The sequence below is a fragment of the Phycodurus eques genome, chromosome 15 (assembly GCF_024500275.1).
Source record: "Phycodurus eques isolate BA_2022a chromosome 15, UOR_Pequ_1.1, whole genome shotgun sequence".
Taxonomy (NCBI): domain Eukaryota; kingdom Metazoa; phylum Chordata; class Actinopteri; order Syngnathiformes; family Syngnathidae; genus Phycodurus; species Phycodurus eques.
In genome coordinates this window covers 12736617-12754814 of record NC_084539.1, presented here as the reverse complement: position 1 = coordinate 12754814, position 18198 = coordinate 12736617, and the positions used below count along the sequence as shown (strand labels likewise).

Sequence of the window (18198 nt, the reverse complement as noted above, 5' to 3'; positions counted from 1 at the left end):
GCTGTGGCTGATATTGTGTCTTTAGTGCATCTGAAAGGCAGGTGCAAACAAGCATGCAAAGCGGTACCAGCGTAGCACAGGCAAAATGAGAGGAGATGCGGAGAACTTCTCCGCGTGTGAAAATATTTTTTAAATGCCAAAAAAATTATCGAGGCATATCGTCTACTCAGCAATGCAGATTTGGAGCTTCTGAGTTGCTGGATTACATGCAGACCTTTTTTTCATTCTGATTTAAATCATTCCGATTGAAGAGCTCAGGTAAACTGTTTACATGGGACATGATCTATTCCAGTCTGGTGTTTACATGTGCCACAACATTTACTCAGAACAGCCGTTTTAGACGTGACATCTATGTAAACATCATGCAGGCGGCATGAGTTCAACTCCCACTCAGTGACAGTATGAATGTGAGTGTGATTGGTTGTCCATGTCTAAATGTGCCTGGGACTGACAGTTGACCAGTGTAGAACGCCTTTCGCCCGAAGTCAGCCGGGATAGGGTCCAGCACCGTGACCCTGAACAGGATAACCGGTGTTGAGAATACAGTAGGTGTGGTGGAGGTCAGTCGTCTATTTAGCACAGTAGTTGTAATTGTTTTTACATTTTTTATGAAAGCAACAGCTCGACACTAATGCGCTCCTTCAACATTTCGGTCTAACCGGCTTTGCAGTCACAAATCATCATGCCATATGACCTATGACAAAACGCCTTTCAACTCTGCATTTGCTTGTATCCAGGTCATTTCAGTGCACCGTGACAATTGGTGCTTGACAGTCCAAGAGCAGCTTTCCGGGTGTGCTGTCCCATTACTTTAAACTTCATTGTGCTTACCAGGGCTCTACACTAACTTTTGCAGTAGTACAACTGGTGCAACCAACTGAAAAAGTTGCACATGATTTTGGTTGCACCATTTCTTTTGAGGTACAGCATGACCATGGCATACCATAGTTTAGATTGAAAGGGACTCGAGATATGATATTTGCAAAATATGTTACTGTGAATAAGAAGTTTGTCTGCAACAAGCAGGAGAAGGCAAAACAGGTCAATTAAAATGAAAAAACAAAACCAAAAAACAAGGGCTTTACTTATGTTTGATCATTTGTTCGACTACAGGGGCCAGCAGCCAGGTCTTACAGTGAGGGCTCCTAATCCTCTTCCCCTGAGAAAACCACTTAATTTTGACCATTAACACAACCATATGATTAACATACATTTAAAAATGATTCCATAAGTGTACCACCACCATATAAAAGTATTATTGATTATTCACTCTATTTTGCAAATTATTTATGAGCAGAACAAACCAATTTACCTATTTGAAATCAAACGCGCACGTGTCTTCAATCAGCATTCATCACTGCCTGCATATAAGCCTGTCAGTTCCGGGAAGCTGTCACCTGAGTATTGACATTTGACTGCGGAACACCGGCCGACTCTCATACCTCCAGGTTTTTGCTGTATACAAGTAACTATCCGACGACCCGCATCTGTCCTCACTCGATTGTGTTCTTCTTTGTCTCCAGTGCTCCTCCCATACCCTCCCAAGCTACCCCACCTGCTCACGTCCCCGGTTCCTGTTCGCTCCATGTCCTGACGGGTCACCGTCTCGCCTTGGATATCCTTACCCTGAGCCAACCCTCAATAAACCCTTCTAAACCTACTCCCTCCGCTTCAGTCTGCTTTTGGGTCCAGTCGAAGCTGATACGATTAGTATCGTTACAGTTGGCCATCATTTAAAAGAAAAATAAACAGGCTTTCCAACAATATAAAATGTATTGGCAAGTTTCATGGTTAAAGAGCAATATCTACAACACATATTTCAGAATTTTCAAATTTAGTATTGGAAATTAGTTTGGAATACGCACGGCTGATGCTTCCACAGAATGTGAAATCAAATTTAAAAACTTAGTTATGACAGGAGCATACATTCAATTACTCAATAAGGGTCAGAAACCCTGTGAAAACAGAGTTTTCATGGCTAAATCTGTTCTTTCTTACCAAGGACAGGTCAAGTGGCTCGCCATTCTTAGTCCAATCAACACGGAGCAGAGGAGGCTGAGCTACTGAGGAGCAGTTAACCATGCCATCCATGCCTGTGGGAAGATAGGTTTCCCGAGGCATTTGAAGAGCCTGGGCTGGATCTGAGAAAGGAAAAGCATTTAAATGGCTTTCAGGTTTTTTAAATAACCACAGCAGACTATTTCATCCACACAGGAAGTCACACATGCTGGTGAGACTGCATTGTGACTTCTGATTAATTTGTAGAACAGATTGTTTAGTGATACTCAAATTTTACAAGTGCTATAGTAACATCCCACGGGAGGTTTCAACAGGCCTCGATGAAAATAAGATATTTAGTTCAACAGCATCTCGGAAAGGAATAACTATGCAGTTAAATATGCATGTTTTTTTCCTTTCCTTTGGCTTTTTTTTTTTACATTATGAAAAAAGACAAAGCCTTAACAAGGCATGTTTGGAGAAAAAAAAAAAAAACAATCAACCTCATTCACTAATAAATGCATCCAAATGTTCTCACTCTGTGCACAAGCACAGCGTGGACGCTTCAGTGTAGATGCAAAATCACGGATTCATGACGTGCATACCAGCCAATTTTCGTCACACCACTGTGAGTATGTTAATGATATGAATGAATGAATAATCATATCTCAAATTTTTGCTTGCAAGTCAAACCAAAGTCTCAGGTCACTTGTAAGTCGAGGTACCACTGTATTTAACTAACAGCAAACTACCCTGGTGTACAATTTTGGATAGTGATCACGCAGATGAGTAAAAGTATTTGAGGGGTATCTTTTTGGGAGGAGAGTCAATCATTCAACAATACTAGGTATTAAAAAACAAATATTTTCATGTTGTATAAGCCACAGGTACAAACCATACACAAAGACTTACGCATCACTGTGAGGATGGCAGAAGCAGTGGGTGGTGTCAGCAGGCCATTAGTCGGTGTACAGGTGTAGTTCCCAGAATCCTCTGGGATGAGACTTGAAATGAGGAGAGTTCCATCAACCATGATCTTCACGCGTAACTTTAGCGACCTTCAAAGGAAAAACACATTTCAATTTGCATAGAACAAGCTATTGCGGCTTCAGAATCACAATGAGAAACAATGCAGCTTTTGTGTGCTCGCCAAGGCACTTTAACATTGTGGGAGGTGTTTTTCCTAGTTGTTTTTGTTTTTCTTATTGCACACTTCTCCCCAATGTGCACATGGGCGTTAAGGAAAATGAACTGAAGTTTGAATGCTTTGTTCTAGTGCAGCCTGCATAAGGCAATAGTTCCATACACAACAAACTGACTCATTTAATGATTTAATGTCCTACCTGTCTTGCTTTGATATGGATATTAACTCATGATGGAATGGTACCGTTAGCTTACCCTTTTTTTCATACAAGCAATGAATCAAATGACTAATGTGAAGTGGTTACTCCTCGCTATGAACACACAAGAAATTTACTGCCGGCTCAGTGGCTGTAAGCAGCTTTTTAGCCTCATTTCACTACAAAATGAATGCATGAGTCAGTCTCGGAACTCACATCAAAATGGTATCTAGATGCAGACATCTGTTTCCACAATATAATCTCTGATAAACTCCCTGTGCACAGACCGCTCCAGCACAGCAAAACAGAATAATGTGATGAAAGAAAATTGGAACTTTTACATAGCTATGCGGCCACATATTTCCAAATGAACAGAAAGAGTTTGTGATACAAAATAGGTTCTTGTCAATTGAGTAAAACACTGTTACAAATAAATCTATGCATTTCTTTAGACTGCAAGTTTACAAGGCATCAATTGAGTGAATATTAATGATTAAATAAAAAAAATATCAGCAGGATATTAACTTCAAAACTGGATGCAAAGCAAGAATTGATAACTCACTCCTTTTCAAGTTTTTATTCCAGTTTTTCCAGTATGATCATATAAATATTGTCAGGTGCACAACAACAACAACAAAAAAGAATACTGCAGCTTTACTGGAGCAGATGATTAAGCTGACACCTTTGCTAATACACTAAAGGTGGTATATTTTTGCAATCTACCATTCAGAGTAACCTTTCAAAACTGCACCAAAGTTGAGTTTAAATAAAAGAAAATTGCATTCAACATAAACAACATCATCACCACTTATTGTATAAAATGTATCACAAATTAGAAACAAAAACATACAATAAATGCAGAAATGTGTGTGTGTGTGCGTGTGTGTGTGTGTGTGTGTGTGTGTGTGTGTGTGTGTGTGTGTGTGTGTGTGTGTGTGTGTGTGTTGTCTGGTAGATTATTGCTCAGTTGTATCAATATTTCTGGTCCAAAAAAATGTAAAGCCTGTTTATTTCACTTTTAAATGATGCTCTATTCCTAAGGAGGAACATGCATTTGTGGGAAGAGCAGCACACCTGATTATGTTCGTTGCACTGAGGTGATATGATATGTGACAAATCGTCACCGCCTATGTGCTAAACCAGTGGTGTCAAACTCAAATTCACGGTGGGCCAAAATTAAAAATTGGGACAACGTCACGGGCCAAACTCAATATTTAATGAAAAATCACTGCGATGTGCATGTTTCCCTTCTCTGCAGAAATGTTGAAGTTTATCATATGACAACAAACTCATATAAAATTTTGCTTCAACACTCAATCTGGAATAAACAAAATTTAATATTATAAACATGAGAAATAAAATTTTCAATAAAAGACATCAGTGGTATTTGTTTGTTGTTTTGTATTTATATATATAACATGAATTCTTCTGTCTCTCCATCTTCTATTTATCTATCTCCAACTACCTTTCTTTTTTATGCACATCTTTTTTCAAAGGGCAACAACAAAACAACCCAAAAAAATAAGAATGTCCTTCAATAAAAGTCCAAACTTCAAACTATTAACAGTCGCTGCCTATGAGTTGATAAAGGGCATTAAAAAAAAAAAATTCAATGACATTATATTCTTTGTTACAGCAATGTTACTCCGCACACGACAAAAAGGTCTGTCTCTTACTTTAGTGAACAGACAATCTGCCTCCCACCTGTCTTGGAAGTTAACCGTTTTCCATCTTTCGTTTGTCCATTTTTGGGAAGGGGAAGTGTACATTGGCTCGAGGGGACTGGTAGCATAGTTGCTAACGACTGCAACAGAAAGGGAAGGGGCGCTCGCCGGTCTAGACTGATGGGCCAACACACGAGCAAAGCCTTCTGGGATTTGTAATTTTAGTGGCGCATGTGCTATATACTGGCGGGCCAGCTCTAATCCAAATTTGATATGGTCTTGCGGGCCAAATATAATTACATCATGGGCCAAATTTGGCCCCCGGGCCTGAGTTTGACATATATGTGCTAAACTGATCAATCTGCTCTCATTCTTTACTCTTGTTTTTTATTCTTTGGTGAACTGGATGATTGAAGTCTCAGTAAAAGGAAGTAAGGATTTACCTCTCTGCATTTAGATATGATTCAATTAAGGCAAGTGTTGTTTTCCCACATAGCGTTCTCGTGTCTTCTCTTCAGTGCGCCGCTACAACCCAACTTCTGTTGCTGGAATCTTAACTCCTCACTGAAAATAATGTTCTTCCACATGTTTAGGTTCAGGTGTTCATCAGGCAGCACTACAACTGTCACACTCAGTTGTGCTGCTCATCCCACAGATCCATGTTCTCTACATATGGGGCATCATTTGAAAGGGAAATTAACAGACTTATCAACAATAGAAGATTATACAGCGGTGCCTTGAGATACGAGTGACCAGACCAACAATTGTTTCTCGATAAAAGCCATCATTGAACCAAAAAAAAAAAGGAGTGTGTATGGTGACATTTAACTCAACCCAACTCACTTTGGCAGATAGTGAAGAATTCTTAAAAAAATAAAATAATGTTTAATGCAGCTACCAGTTGAAGGTTACTGTCAAACTAAACATAAAACAAAGAAAATGACACGTGTATTTAAAACAACCACATAACGTATTCTAAGGAACGTGTGCCAGCTTAATGCTAACAAACCATGAAAAACTCCATAGTTGTGAAACAGTTATTCATGTGTGTCTCTGTCTGGATTATACTGCCCCCAAGTGGCCAATACAAACACACCAGAAGGAGCAACACAATGCCCATTGAATTGAAGCAAGAAATGTGGGGAAAAATAGTTTATTCTTTACATTTTATTTAAGTATGTCATTACTGTATTTTTTAATTTTATTTTATAAAAGACAATGTTAGAGTGATATTTTTCTTGTAAAAAACATTTATTTATTATTATTTATGATATTATTTCATCTTTTTGGGGGTGAAGATGGAAATGATTTATTTATGTGAGATATAAGTGTTTTGAGTTGCCTGCTTGTTCGTAGAACAAATTAAATTGCTATCTCAAAGCACCACTGTATAAATATTATCATCTAGCATTGTTACCATATCATTGTACCAAACACATTTAGAGAAATAACTATAAGGGTGTGCATTCAATTCCCACATGCAGAATTATATACAATTTACTCGGTCCTTTACTAAAGTAATGCAAAAAAAAACAACAACAACAACATCTGCACTACAGACTCTCTCCTAACCATCACTTTGTAATACGTGTTGGGTGGGTGATGTGGTGGTAATCATGCACAACCCAAGGATCTTTTTCGTGGCACTTATTTGGGGTATTTTAAAAAGCTGCCCAACATGAAATTTGGTCCTCTGTAATTTCAAGCCAATTTCATTTTCCGTTTTTGATGTGACATGAGCCAAACATTTATTTTTTTGTATTTTGTGTTGTATGAGAGCCTTTGGTGGGAGTGCCTACTTGTCATCGTCATTAGTAGAGCGTGCACTTATCCACAACAAGCTGTCACATACACAATGGAACACAAAAACTCAAGTGTCTGTTGACACACATACACACACACCCCCCACACACGCTAACGCACAATCACACACACTTGAGTTAAGAGGAATATATGATCCATAGAATATACAATGTATTTCCCAAAGGGCCTTACTTTGTTCTGCAACATTATTGTGAAGTATTTTTATTTCTGCTCTTTTCTATTGTCGCAAAGGTATATAGTTTTTAATACTACAAACAAAAAAAGAGTAAAACGTGAACCTTCACAATCAAGAATGAAATAGTACTTACTCTACGTGGTAGACATTTTCTCCTCCTTTCAGCCACACATATGTCATGTTTGAGGGGTCAGCCACAGCTTGGCAGTGAAGAAGTGCATTCTGGGATACATTGAGAGAGGTGCTTTTGGGAGACACAATGATGACAGGGGGACCTGGAAAAAGACAAAAACACCACATGCTGTACCATATATTCACTTAAGAAATTTGTCACAGTTTGTATTGGTTATTTTTTTCCACACCGAGTCATGCATAGCATCCATTTTGTGGCTATTCATATTGTACTGATAAATCAGGATTTATCAGCATAAAAAAATATTATGAAGCTAGAATTAAAGCTCCGAATTATACCCTTGAAAATGTCATATGAATGCTGAGCAATGTTGCCAAATAGCCATCCTTCCACCCATTTTCCATACCGCTTATCCTCACTAGGGTCCCGGGCGTGCTGGAGCCTATCCCAGCTATCTTCGGGCGAGAGGCGGGGTTACACCCTGACTGGTCGCCAGCCCATCGCACGGCACATATAAACAAACGACCATTTGCACTCACAATGTTGCCAAATATAAATGAAATTAATAAATTAAAGACTAAAGTACTTAATACATCACAAGAAAGCATAGCAATCCCCAGATACCATGAAAATAGAGTGGCTGTGAATCCATTGAGTGATGGCACTGTTTAAACCAGATAAAGGGAGTGGAATAATTATATTAGTGTAATATGATTTCTAGGATAGACAACATAAATGTAAAGATTAGATCAGGTATTATATAATGTTCCAAACGTAAATGCAAAGGGAAATGTATAGGTAACACAACAAGCAAAATAAAACGAGAATTGTCAACACAGAAAACAGTAGGACTGCAACTAACGATAATTTTAATCATCGTTAATCTGTCGATTATTTTTTCTGATGAATCGGATTAAAACAAATATTTCCACCCCTTTATTAAAAAAGGACAATATTTCAAATTGACAGTTCAGAAAATGCACAAACATAAATTAATGATGATTCAGTTACTGTTTTTGGTCCGTAACATCGATCATTGTTTTCCAAAGTAAAAGCAGATGTTTGCAAATGTCTTATTTTCATTAAACAAAGATAATCACTTTGCTTTCATAAAGGCCTACAGCAAACTGATCATCTTTACTGTTGACAGTCTGAAATTCTGATTTGGAAAATTTTAAGTTAAACAATGCTTCTAAATGATGAATCAGTGATTAATATAGTTATTTTTAATTTGATAATCAATTAGTTGTCGATTAATCAATTAATTGTTGCACCTCCAGAAAACAGTACAATATCCAATAGTCTCGTCTTGTATGAATAAGCATGTTGAGTATTAATATAAATAATCATAGTAATAATAAATCATTTTGTGGAATTAATTGAATATCCCACAAGAGATTCCCAGTATTCACACACAGGTGCATCCCAATATATAATCTCGAGCTCAATAAAAGAATATCAAAGAGTTAATTTACTGTAATTTACAACCCCAATGCCAATGAAGTTGGGACGTTGTGTTAAACATAAATAAAAACAGAATACAATGATTTTTAAATCATGTTCAACCTATATTTAATTAGATACACTACAAAGACAAAATGTTTAATGTTCAAACTGGTAAACTTTATTGTGTTTAGCAAATAATCATTAACTTTTGGGGTTGTACAATATACTGTAACACAGTTACAATACATCATAGTATTTGAATGTTGTCCCACCCTGTATGCTTGCAGGCCCCTCACTAATACCCATAAAATCCCATTTGAACATTTCCTCTCAAAGGATGATAAAGAATTATTCGAGGAAGTTTGACTTTTCAAAACATTTTATGTAGTGGAGTGCTGGCGTAATCCATTTTAAAGGGTTGTACACTGTGTTTTCATCAATATCCAATACACTGTAAAATTTGCTGGTGAAAATCTCCTCTAAGGTACTGTGTTATTGCAAATATGAAACTTTACATGAACCGTTTGGCGGCAAGTCAGGATTTAGCAAAGCATCTTGAGGGGCTGCAACAGGATGCAGCACAGAAGCACAGAGCCACCACAGCACTTGATGAGCCAAATGGGCCTTCCAATGTTCACAGCTAATTTTCTGGACATGGTAGCAAGTAGCAGATGGAGAATGGAGGCTGCAGTGACTCAGCCTGACCACCTATAGAAGACAGCGTATAAATGCTAAACAATTCAATAAGCTATTAATTTGGTATTTCGTCTTGCCAGAAAAATATGTTTTCCATCCATCCATTTTCTTCCACCTATCCTGTTCAGAGTGAATGTTGAGTTTATGCCAGCTGACTAGGCCAGGTACATCATGGTCAATCACAGTGTCAATCATGACATTGTGATCTCCAGTGAAAGCAGGGAGCAGGTGGAGGACCAGTAAGAAATGTGGAGGCATGCACTGGAAGGGAGAGGAATGAAGATTAGCTGAAGGAAAACAGAATATATGTGCATGAATGAGAGGGGTGGAGGGGGAAGAGTGAGGCTACAGCGAGAATAGATAGCAAGGGTGGAGGGCATTAAATACTTGGAGTCAACAGTCCAGAGGAATGGTAAGTGTGGTAAGGAAGTGAAGAAACGGGTCCAAGCAGGTTGGATCAGGTGGAGGAAGGTATCAGGTGTGTTCTGTGACAGAAGGGTCTCTGCTAGGATGAAGGGCAAAGGTTATAAAACAGTGGTGAGGCCAGCCATGACGTACGGATTAGAGACAGTGGCACTGAAGGGACAACAGGAAGCTGAGCTGGAGGTGGCGGAAATGAAGATGAGGTTCTCTCTAGGAGTGACTAGGTTGGATAGGATTAGAAATGAGCTCATCAGAGGGACAACTAAGGTTAGATGTTTTGGAGACAAAGTAATAGAGCAGACTTCGATGGTTTGGACACATCCAGAGGAGCGATAGTGAGTATATTGGTAGAAGGATGATGAGGATGGAGCTGCCAGGCAAGAGACCAAGAGGAACACCAAAGACAAGGTTGATGGATGTAGTGATGGTGTTAGATGAGAAAGATGCAGGAGATAGGCTTACATGGAAAAGGATGACATGCTGTAGCGACCCCTAACGGGACAAGCCGAAAGGAAAAGAAGATTTACATTGCTACTTGTTAAATGTGGTAAATTTTTGCTCTTATTCTCAGCATGGCCATTTTAACATTTTTATTTTTTTTTAAAGATAAAGTAATGACACCAAGTCACTGATGACAGCTTGTCTAATTTTATTATATCAATGCAGGGTGCTACTAACACATTCACTGCCATTGACAGCTTCAGAAGTCAAATATCCAATTTAAATATTATATATTAAATATTGTTCAGCTTGAGAGGCCTTTGCTCCTCTATGATGATGCAAGAGAGGGAAACTTAAAATTGCATTGACTCACAGCAACTCCAGAACAGACATGAGACATCCCAAAGGGACTGGCGCGAAAACATAAGACAGACAGACAGACAGACAGACAGGCGACAGACAGACAGACTGATAGACAGGCTGTTACTGACCTTTTATCTTTACTTTTGTCTCGAGAGTCGCGTTTCCTTCAGAGTTGGAAGCTTGACAGGTATACTGTCCTGCTGACTGCACGCTCACTGCTGTCAGAGATAACGCTTCCTCCTGATACACATGATATGACAGACACATCGAGGAATATCATACCAGCCCGTTCAAGAGAATGAGTGAATGGTTTGCATGCACAATACTGTACTTAAACTGGAAACATAAACTACGTGTAAGAGAAAATCCTCATATACTAGCAGGAGGTTTGACAGTTTTAAACAAGAAAAGATATTAATCAAGGATGTGTGGCTAAAATAGGAAACAAATAATAACAAAGAGCATTGTAAATGTTTTTTGTAGCTATCATCAGCTGCCACAATCATTTTGCAATGATTCGATGATACTTACTAATACGTGTAAATTGGTAAAAAAATAAAATAAAGTCAAATATTTTAATCAAATCTCCCAAGCACCAATAACGTTAAACAATATGCTTGATAATTTAAGATAACTACATTTATTTATTTATTGCAGCCCTTTTAAGGACCAATATGAATATGTTCTTTTTATAATCTAATCTGTCCACACATACCCGATTATTCCCTATTTGAATCACACTACCATCCTTCAGCCAGGTGATGGTTGGAAGAGGATTGCCGATGGCAGCACAGACAAGAGAGAGGTGAGCTCCAACCACACCCTCCAGGACAGGAGGCGGGGTTTGAGTGAAGATTGGGGCCGCTAGAGAACAAAACATTAGCAATTTTAAGATTATATTAAAAAAATATATAAATCATGTTTTTTGCATGTATAAATACAATAAATTCACAATATGGTGAATGGACTGCACTTATACAGTGCTTTATCTACACTATCACAGTGCCCAAAGAGCTTTACAAAGCCTTACATGTACCCATTCACACACACATTCATACACCAATGGGCAACTGCTGTCATGCAAGGCGTTGCCAGGTCCACTGGGAGCAAATTAGGATTCAGTGTCTTGCCCAAGGACGGCGGCCGACTGGTTAGAGCGTCTGCCTCACAGTTCTGAGGACCGGGGTTCAAATCCGGCCTCGTCTGTGTGGAGTTTGCATGTTCTCCCTGTGCATGCGTGGGTGTTCTCCGGGCACTCCGGTTTCCTCCCACATCCCAAAAACATGCATGGTAGGTTAATTGACAACTCTAAATTGCTCGTAGGTGTGTATGTGAGTGTGAATGGTTGTTTGTTTTTATGTGCCCTGCGATTGGCTGGCAACCAGTCCAGGGTGTACCCCGCCTCATGCCCGATGATAGCTGGGATAGGCTCCAGCACGCCCGCGACCTTAGTGAGGAGAAGCGGTCCAGAAAATGGATGGATGGATGGATGTCTTGCCCAAGGACACTTTCAGATGCAGACAGTTGGAGCCGGAATTCGAACCAGCTATCCTTCGGTCACTGGACAACCTGCTCTATCTACTGAGCCAGAGCTGTCCCAATAAACAAAAATAACAATAACAAAAATAAAATAAAAGCCATCCTTCAGACCTTGGTATCTCTCCAGCTTTACACTTTTCACATTCCTTTTTCCGGATGTGTGTGCGTGTGTGTGTGTGTGTGTGAGAGTTTGTGTCAGTTTGCAGCTGATACAATTTGAAAAGTACATGTGATTTATCCTTAAAAATTTAATTCTTCTCGACCATTTTCTCATTTCTTTACAGTTTGCTATTATCTGCACCCAAGAGCTCTCCAGGCCCCTATTAGACAGTTTAGTTGCACATGACATTATTCTTTTCACCATTGTCTCCTTCCAGAGCTCTCTTGCATTCTGTCAGGGCAATGACAATCATACTTGTCGTGAAGTGCAAACAATAGGATGTGAAGGGCATACCTAGAGGGCATGTCATCACTCTCATCTCTTACCTGTCTCTCACAAACTTCACATCTGTGGAACTGTGTAGCGCATTTGTGTATAAAGCAACCTCAAATAAGGATAAAGAACAGTGCAAAGGGGTAAATGTATATTTAATTTTTCTAAATATAACACATTTGTTTTTATTTCCCGAACAAGACGCTATAGCTTTCCCCCATTTTAACTTATTTGGTTTACATATTTATAAGGAGTTTCATAAAAAACAAAAACATCAGTCCACTTTAAAGAAAATTATCGCTAGAACGTTGTTCACCAGCGACAATTAGTGTAACTTTGCGCAAGAAAAGAGAAGAGAGCTTTTTTTGGGCTGTTTACCTGTAAAAGTCTCTAATCACATCGAAAATGTCCGTCTTATATAAATCTCTGCATTTAAAAACCAAATGTTTAGTATCCAGGGAAAAAAAGGCGTTGATGAGCTGTATTGCTGCGCCATATGTTTCTGAAAATAAACTAATCTGTCTAAAGCCACAAGATCTTCATGAAAGCTTGGATGACATTTCAGACTTAGTAATAATTAAAAAAAATTAAATCCCCAACTAATGATATAATTTGAGTGACGACTGCTATTTGTAGCCAGTTGTAAAAAATAAAAAAAATTCAAAAAAAAAATTCAAAAAGACATCCTCACCAATTACAGAAAGCATAATCCAGGTGCCGTTTCGAAGCTCCTCTGTGGGTTTATCTAATGAAAGGATCCGACACTCATACGGGCCCTGGTCATTCAGCTGCAGGCGCTCCAGTTTCAGAGTGGTGATGTCCACCAGAGACACCCTCCCTGCAGAGACACGAGTGCAAGTAAATAGCAGAAAGCAGGCGACAGCATGCAAAATTGATGTTGCTAAGATTTGTCAAACCATCAGTGTAATGTTTGTTTGTGGTGAAACACTATTTTGTTTAGGCTTTACACGATCAGGATTTTTGGGGCCGATCACCGATCAGCAAGTTTAAAAAAACAATAACCAATCACCGATTCGATCAAAAGATGAAGTAATGTGTCCATTTAAATGACTTGTTCATTTATTGAATATACTTGTGTACTGTATGACTTGTTCTTTTATTGCATATACTTGTGTACTGTATGACTTGTTCTTTTATTGTATATGCTTGTGTAATGTATACTGAGTACTGTATCCATCCATCCATCCATGTTCTGTACCGCTTATCCTCACTAGGGTCACGGGCGTGCTGGAGCCCATCCCAGCTCAAAATTATTCTCTAGCATTTTAGACAAAAGTGAAAACATCAATGACCTCTAGGGGGCATTCAAGGATTGGCCACTGACATACATTTAGGGCAAATCAACATTACAACATGACAGAAATAATGGTTACTAACTTACTGTAATTAAATTACTTTATTTTGCAATTAAATTACTTTAATAAATACTGTTAATGACATGCTTACTCTAACTTTCTCACTGTCCCGGCTATATGGACAGGTGTTGTCCAGAGTTTGCGTCCGTTTGGCTTTTCCTTCATTGCCTCCCCACCCGCCCACGCTGCGTTGCTTGAACGCGGCATGTTCCTCCTTGTGTACATTCTTCAGGTGCCCGATCAAATTTGTTGTGTTGAAGCATTTAGATGACGTTCCCCACGACGTACTTCAGTTGTGCACAGACTGCAAATAACTTACGTGTTGTTTGTCTGAGACGCCGCAAAATAGTCCCACACCGACGACGTGTTTTTTTACCGACAAGATTGAAAAAAAACTTTCTTGGCCGTCAGATAGTTACAGTACTGCGCCACAAGACACGTGACAAGGCTAAAAATAAACAAATACACACACGCACGTGAAAAGCCCGAGCAAACACATGCGCATGCACACTCAGATATCTGATCTGACGGTTGCCAGGTAATGGCTCCCTTGGCAGGTTAGTTCAAAGCGTCAAGGTGTACTCATTTATTTCTAACTCTGTCTGATGTGACAGGGCAGTGCGCTAGGTGAAACTGTCCATATAAACAATACATAACGAACACTGACCTCTCTAAACCATCTCTAAAAAAATCAAGCACAAAGCTGTGTGGAGGTCACTAACATATCAGTGTGTGGTAAATAACACAAGGTTCAAAGTTCTAGGGACTGTGCACAAAGATTTGGTCCTGACAGACGGAGAAAAGCAGGAAGTTAAAGTTAGGTATGTGTTTAGCGATAACACACCCTATTTACTTTTCCATGTTGCCAAAGGGAACTAAATCCACAGGGAATAGAAGGGACGGGTAAAATACACTTTCATCACAGACAGGATTTCAAAATCCAACCTTCGACACATGGCAGTTGACAATCTTCATGTTAACTACTCCGTGTGATAAATAGGTCACCATGACACCACAGCGGAAAGGTTGGGCTGAGGCAACAAATCCGACTGGGAGTTGTCGGATAAAAGGGAAAGAAAGTAGTGTGGTGTTGCCCTCAGAACATAACTAACCTACAGTAATGCCACCATTTGAAAAATGCATGATTATTAGTACTGTCGGTTAACACAGAAACACAGTATATATACGAACAACTATAGAATGGACTATAATTCTAGACTGTATAGCACACCGTAAAAACAAACTAAACTGACTAACATTAACTTCTGGCTATACTGACAATTGCATTACAATGAATGATGTTAAAATGTTACTTCCTGTACAGTAAATAAAAGGTTCGTGACAGGGACAGTTTGGACTGTGGAATCAACTATCCATCCATCCATCTAGTTTCTGTACGGCTTATCCTCACTAGGGTCACGGGCGTGCTGGAGCCTATCCCAGCTACTGTATCTTCGGGCGAGAGGCGGGGTGTACCGCGAACTGGTCGCCAGCCAATCACAGGGCACATACAGTATAAACAAACAAACATTCCCACTCACACCTACAGGCAATTTAGAGTTTTCACATTCACACATACGGGCAATTTAGAGTCTTCAATCAACGTACCACGCATGTTTTTGGGATGTGGGAGGAAACCGGAATACCTTGATTTGTGCACTGATGCACAGACATGCTGGAACACGAAGAAGCCATCTCTAAACTGTTACCACAAAGTTGGAAATGACCAAAATATAAGCCCCTGGGCTCCAGTGAAAGGAACTCTGAATGCTTCAGAACACTAAAATATTTTGGACAGGACCCTATGGATTAAGAATGGGATATCACTTCAATTCATATGTGAGTCAGACCGGGGAGCGAATACTTTTGGCAATATTGTGGAGATTATATAGCATCTCTGTCATTGCCATCGTGACCCTACTTCATTGGTATATACTGTGTATTGATGGACCAGCTGCTAGCACTACTATGGCCATTTAAACAATGTGTAGAATAAGCAAATGTACTGTATATCTGCTTTACATTGAATTCCATAATGTATTTAAAGACCTGCTGCCAAACCCCTTGCAATAGTTGTTATTCTAATGTGCCCACTATATTAAAGTGATATCTGTAGGTTATGCTTGTTTCCTCAAAATTAAAGTTCATACTACTTATACAGTATCTACCATGTTTTTGACTAACACATTGAGATTGTTTCCAATCCAATAACACATTTCTTGGGTTTTGCCTGCTAAAAAGTAAAATTAAGCTTCCATAGTCTGAAATAACGAAGTTAGTAATTTCGTTCTGGGACAGAACAACCAAAGCCAATTGACATCCAAATATTTCCTGAAAATGTAATAAACTGACACTTTTCTCCTCATTTTATGACAATAAAGAACATTTAAAGTCTTGAACAAAAAAAAATAAAATGTATTTCAGCCCAGCCCTCTCAAACCGCACTGAAGCAAATTCATGCATCCTCCTCCATCTAACATCCCCTTGTCTGTACATCCCCCTTCTGCTCATCGGATCCATTAAATTAGCTGACTGTTTCAAAACAATGTCTTCCATCAGGTGAATTCTTGCAGGCACACACGAACCCCCATACTGCCTAAAGCATTTATTTCCCAAACCCTTTCTAACCGAAGGTTTCTTTCTTGAATACTTGGTCAGGTTACCCTAAAACAGAACTATTCAAGTGTTAAATTCGTACCTAAGAAAATTACAATTAACAGATCAATTGACCATTTATTTTACTGATCAAAGAATGCTCAACAACTCCATGCAACTCATGATATTTCAATCAAGCAAAATAAGGTAGACATTTTTACAATTGTTCGGCTTTGGCAGAGGTCTGCGAAACAGAGTGATATTCTTGTTATACTTGTAAAGTAGCATTTAGATTTCATCTAAAGTCTGAATTATTGATACACATGGACAGGGTTTGGTTAGACACAAAGGAAGTCTAAGTCTGCTTGTTGCCTGTCAAAACATGATCATTTGGCATTTGAATCAACCGATCGACCAAAAGATCCAATGAGGGCTGAAACAAACATGAGTAATCCCAGCGCATACATTCACGTGTGTCCATGTCAGAGTGGAAGCATATTAGCCATGTTCGCTGTGCACAAAATGTTAACATCTGTACACAGTCTGTTCTTGTTGATTGCGATGGGATTTAAGCAAGAAGAGCGCACTAAAAGCACAGAGAAACAGCTGTATTTATTTTTCATGGAGTATGGGTGCGGAGGGACTCGGTCCTGTTCACACAGTTGACACTAATCCTGTTTTTTTAACAGCTCTATTAAAACATATCTATTAAAAAATCTTTTGGGATTTTGTGGGCAATGAGGTACAAATCCATTGATTCTTACACAGTGGCAAGTTTACACAATACCTAACACAAAGATTAATAATGGACAATAATCCGCTGTTATAAACTGCCCTTTTATTTATTAGTAGGTGACAGAAAAACAAGAGAGGCTGACAACAAGGAAACAACAGTTGAAATGTGGGTCCTGAAGCCAAACCATCACGACACCTGAGTACATGACCTGAGCAGGTGAAATCCACACCTGTTGTTCTTTAAAGATCTAGTTTCCCATGATGCACCCTGTTACTTCCACAGCCAAGTAGCTGTGTGAAACTGCAGATTACAAAGCACCCCTTTCAAACCTTTTGTATGGCTACAGGAGTCATTTTTGTTTCTCACAGGAGCAGAGGGAGATAGGTTTACTGTTTTTTTTTTCTTTACTGGATGATTTACGGCTAGTGCAGCTGTGGACAAACATTGCAAAGTAAATTACAAAACAAAGGTTAGAGAAATTTAGGGGGTCCTGAATAACAGCATGTTTCCCAGCTTTATCTGACACTGTAACATTCATTGTTATAAAACGTGACCTCAGAGCACATTGATGGATCATCCTCAGAGAGCGCCACAAAAGAGTGACTGTCCTTTATGGGCCTTGGCTGGACTTAAATTCAGCTCCACTCCCACAAACAGCAATTCATCAGTCAAAGTTCATGGTGACTTTATTGCTATGTAAATGGCCGTGTCATAGTTCCTGGTCAGGTAAAGCAAAGGAGCGGCATCTCATGCACTCGGATGAGAAAGGAGCTGATACTTTGACAAACAAACACAAAAATGTCCTGATGGTTGCTCTCTACTTGGTGTGGCGATTACCTATGAGTTTATTTTGTTTTCATTAAAAGTCATGCTAATGTAACTTGAAATACAGATAATTCTGAATACAGTATTTATTTTTATTTTTTTACTTGAGGAGTTTATTCCATTTAAAACAGCCTTTACAATACTACACCATCGTTGTTAAAAGCATGTCATTTTGATTCATTCCTACATTC

General features: G+C 39.0%; 1 protein-coding gene across 3 annotated transcripts in view; it reads right to left on the bottom strand.

Annotated features, from left to right (window-relative positions):
• Positions 1 to 18198, bottom strand: part of igsf9a (immunoglobulin superfamily, member 9a) — a 57898-nt gene that overhangs the window by 15567 nt on the left and 24133 nt on the right. For all 3 annotated transcript variants that reach the window (XM_061698676.1, XM_061698677.1, XM_061698678.1), the window contains exons 4-9: positions 13167 to 13313; positions 11219 to 11367; positions 10632 to 10743; positions 7135 to 7276; positions 2911 to 3056; positions 1999 to 2141 (exon numbers count right to left, since the gene is read on the bottom strand). In XM_061698676.1, coding sequence (XP_061554660.1) covers positions 1999 to 2141; positions 2911 to 3056; positions 7135 to 7276; positions 10632 to 10743; positions 11219 to 11367; positions 13167 to 13313 — 839 coding nt within the window. The remainder of the gene's footprint in view (positions 1 to 1998; positions 2142 to 2910; positions 3057 to 7134; positions 7277 to 10631; positions 10744 to 11218; positions 11368 to 13166; positions 13314 to 18198) is intronic.